Below are 3952 nucleotides of genomic sequence, written 5' to 3' on the forward strand. Positions count from 1 at the left end.
GGGGGGGTGACGAGCAGCCGTACACACAATACAAACCCGAGATACAAACACATATGGCAGTAACCGTGAGTAACTATTGGATAGCAAATTAACATCTTTTTTTAGGGGGGGGGGGAATCGTATGGATGGAGGGGGGAGAGTTGATGGTAGTGACAACTGTTAACATGTTGCACCCAAGTGTTAACCAGCACATCCTGTTGTGCTCATTATCACTCTGAAAAATGACGCTCTATTTTATTTATTTTTTACTTTAGAAGAAGAATTACTGAACTGAACTGAATAACCCCCATGAATTTATTTAAATTATTCAATGGTGTTGTAATGATACTGATATTAAAATCAAATCAAAATATTAGAAGCAGATGTCATTCAATAGGAGACAACACCAATGGCTGGAAAGTTACTGAGAGAGAAAGTGCCCCAAGCAGAACTCATCAAGAGCAAAAGCCTTGTGCAAAATGTACCGGGATGAATATATATAGTAAATTAAAATCAGCAGAATTAAAGAGAAGAGCCATTTTAAAATTGGGTAGTTAAATTATTTAACTATTGAGAGAAATGGGAACACTTGACCAATAAATATACAATAGTTCAGGCACTAAAAGTTTCCTGACATTAAAAATCCAAACCTGCACAATTTGTATATTCAAAGAAAAATTCTAAACAAAATTGAGAAAGGTCAATACTGACGAAACAATAGGAAAATAATAAGTCATATTCCCTAACCTAACCACGTCAACGGACCAATGAAAGACTTTGTTGAATGAACTCGTCATCGGCGATAACATTTCACTGACTGACTTCCCAACAGAAACTCCGAAATTCATCAAAAATAAATTCCGATGAACGGAAATTTTTTCAAACTCACATTGTCTTTGATACCCATGGTTCCGGGGGAACAAAAATGCGGAGACACGCCAAGGTATGGATCAAATAAGGAGCACCACTTGTCTTCAGTAAACACTGCCAACAAAAAACCAACCGCGCACGGGTAAAGTGAAATATGTTCGGGAAGCGCACTCGCAGGACGCACACACAACGACACGTCCGAACAGCACGACGGTTCGAACCAGAATGCCACACGTCACGGCACGGCCGGGCAGCCGGGCCGCCGGGACGGGAGGACGGGAGCGCCGGGAGGGCCGGGAGGGTCCGCTCCGCTCGGCTCGAGGCGGGCTGCGGGCTGCCTCCGCGGCGGGCGCGCGGCCGCGTCCGGACGGCCCCCGCGGCCAGGGCGCCGCCCGCCCCCGCGAGCTCCCCTCGCACTCGCGGCCCGCGGGGCGGGGCGGGGGACGACGCCGGGCTCCGGTCCCGCCGGGCGCGCTGATTGGCTAGCGGCCGGCGACCTGACATTCCGTAAATAACTCTTTCCTGCACCGCCAGCGCCACCCCGGCCAGGACCACCGTCTCAAGTACTGTGTGTGTGTGTGTGTGTGTGTGTGTTTGGCGACCGATACGCAGACGAGTGGAGTGCCTGGCGCACACGGCGGTACGAGACACGACAACATCAACATCGTGGAGGTGCGACTCAGCTCTCTTCCTTCCACCCCCTCCACCCCTCCCTCCGTGCTGCGGTCTGGACCTGCGCCGGCGCCGACCCAGTTTCTTACCCGCGAGCCCACCGGCCCAGCCCAGCACGGTGGCGGGCTAGAGTCGCGCCACGCCCGGCCACCGCGCGCCTCTGCTGCTCGTGGTCATCCCCCCGCCCTCTCCCTCCCCTCCCCCCGCCACACGACATTCCCTTATCGGCCGGTGAATGGCGACGTCACAGACAGCGCGGCGCGAGGCGCGAGCACGTGCCACACTCACTCACACACTCACACGCACACGAGTGCGGGGTGAGGACCGCGCGGGGCAACCCTTGCCTCCACCGCCCAGCCCCGGCCGGCCCGGAGCGCCCGGCCAGTAGGCAACGCGCGCGCAGCCGTGCTCCGCCGCTGCCTACCCGGGCCCGCCCCGACCCCCGCCCCCCGGGGACGGCAGTCCTTCATTACCGACGCCGAGCGAGTGAGCGGACGCGACCCACGAGACACACGTGGCGGAAGGTCGGTGAGGTTGTGGCCGCACCTCGCCGCCCTGAGCGTCCCGTCGTCGTGCTGCTCACGCGGGGGCGCGTCCTCCTGACCACCATCCCCGGGAATACCTTGTGTGCGGGAGAGAGGGTGGGGGAGAGGCGGGAACCTCGGGGGGAACGGGGATCTAGCGGGTTTCCCAGAGGCCGCGACCAGCCACCACCTCACGCCAGAGCAAACGACGTCACGACCGTCGTAAAGCCGTGACCTGAACGCGAGCCGAGCGTCATCGGAGCCCTATCGGGTCTGGTTGGGGCACGCGAACCACCCCGGTGTCATCGGCGACCCCGTGACCTGTCCCCACCGGGCACCTCGCACCCGCCGGTCGCACGACCGCGTCATCGGTGACCTCAGAACAGAGCTGGTCGGGGGAGTCGCGGGTACCTGCGCGACCGTCGCTGTCATCGCAGTCTTCACGTCCCCTCTCCTCCTCGTCGCCTTCCTCGATAGCTCCCCGTTGTCACGCTAGTCCACGATTGCCTCTCCCGAGCACGTAGGTCAGGGAGAGTGCCGCTGCGCGCCGTGTCCGCGCATACATTATGAACGGGGGGTGGGGGTGGCGACCCCCCTCCACTTCTCTTCCTCCCTTTTGCTGAATGGAGTAGACTCAGGGGACGTCTGCAAACGACAACATTACTTTCAGCGTTCTTTCTCGACATCCAACGCCACCTTCGCCCTCGTCCCCGCCACTCTGCCGCCGTGTTCGAGTTGGTAACCTGCTCGGAGCAGCCGCGGCGACTGAGCGGGGGCGTTCACCCTTCTCCCCCCCCCCTTCCACGCCTCTCACAGCCTCCCTTTCCCCGGAGGACCAGTACATATAGCCCCCTCTGCTCTCTGCTTCCTTGCTGAAAACAAAATGACACTGTAAACATCACTTCTGTGAATTTATACATATATACACTTTTTATTTTTCGTTTTGGTGCATATAGCAGTATCGTTGCTTTGGACGACAGCATAATTTTTTTGATATGTATTTTTAGGAATAAATGAGGGTAAAATGTGTCCATTATTGTTCATGGTTTGCCCGGGTGGACGACTGGGGTATACAAACTGCGTACAAAAAACCCCTCCCTGTGGACGAGGTGGTGGAGCCGAGCAGCTGCTGGACACTGGTCTCCGACGCAACTCCTGTCCTGTGTCTTTACATCTTTTGCTGTTGTTTTAACTTATTTATTTGTTTGGGACACAGCGACGACCCGGACCCGGACACCCGTGGGTAAGGAGACTCGCGCCAAACGCCCGGGGCCTGACTGCCCTCGGGAGGGGGTCCCGGTCAGGCCTACCGCGAGTGTCCCCCCCCCCTCTGCCCCTTGCCTCTTCCAAATAAAAAGAAAATCCATGGACCGAACAAAAAATGACTACAAACAACGACAGAAATCCACGACGTAGACCACCACCCTGGGCTGTTGTGTTGCGCTAGCACTGCGAGGTGAGGTGAGGCCTGTCCGGGCGGAACGGGACGAGACGAGACGAGACGAGACGACAGTATTGAAGGTCGACCAGCTCGTCGACGAGTAGAGAGACGAGAACGGGCGGGCTGTGGCTGTGTGCTGGCTCCGGGGCGGAGTGGAACCATACCAGCGACCGGAGAAGACCCGTGAGCGGAATCCCACAGCGAGCCAGCACCCAAACCAGACGTGGCTACTACTTCTTGGATCTTGCCTCGGTGTGTGTGAGCGCGCGAGCGCGCAGTGCGCGCCTCGGCGAGCGCATGTTGTGTGTGGAAGGGAATGTTATTGCGTTTTGTAATTCTAATTACACTGTATATGAATCTGTACTTCACTAGATGGATCCCAGTGGACGCGCGGCACTGTGGTGCTCTTGCACCTACCGTATAGGAGAGGATAAAGATGAGAGAGAGAGAGAGAGAGAGAGAGAGA

General features: G+C 56.8%; 1 protein-coding gene across 5 annotated transcripts in view; it reads right to left on the reverse strand.

Annotated features, from left to right (window-relative positions):
• LOC113205897 (choline/ethanolamine kinase) overlaps positions 1-3952 on the reverse strand; it is a 35997-nt gene that overhangs the window by 10334 nt on the left and 21711 nt on the right. Inside the window, exon 1 of one of the 5 annotated variants that reach the window (XM_026421688.2) lies at positions 869-1103. The exons of the other annotated variants lie outside the window; for them this stretch is intronic. Coding sequence (XP_026277473.1) covers positions 869-886 — 18 coding nt within the window. The 5' untranslated portion in view covers positions 887-1103. Of the gene's footprint in view, positions 1-868; positions 1104-3952 lie in introns of those variants that run through there. 5 annotated transcript variants of the gene reach the window in all.

The sequence above is a fragment of the Frankliniella occidentalis genome, unplaced genomic scaffold (genome assembly GCF_000697945.3).
Source record: "Frankliniella occidentalis isolate FOCC.00 unplaced genomic scaffold, Focc_3.1 Scaffold88, whole genome shotgun sequence".
NCBI lineage: Eukaryota > Metazoa > Arthropoda > Insecta > Thysanoptera > Thripidae > Frankliniella > Frankliniella occidentalis.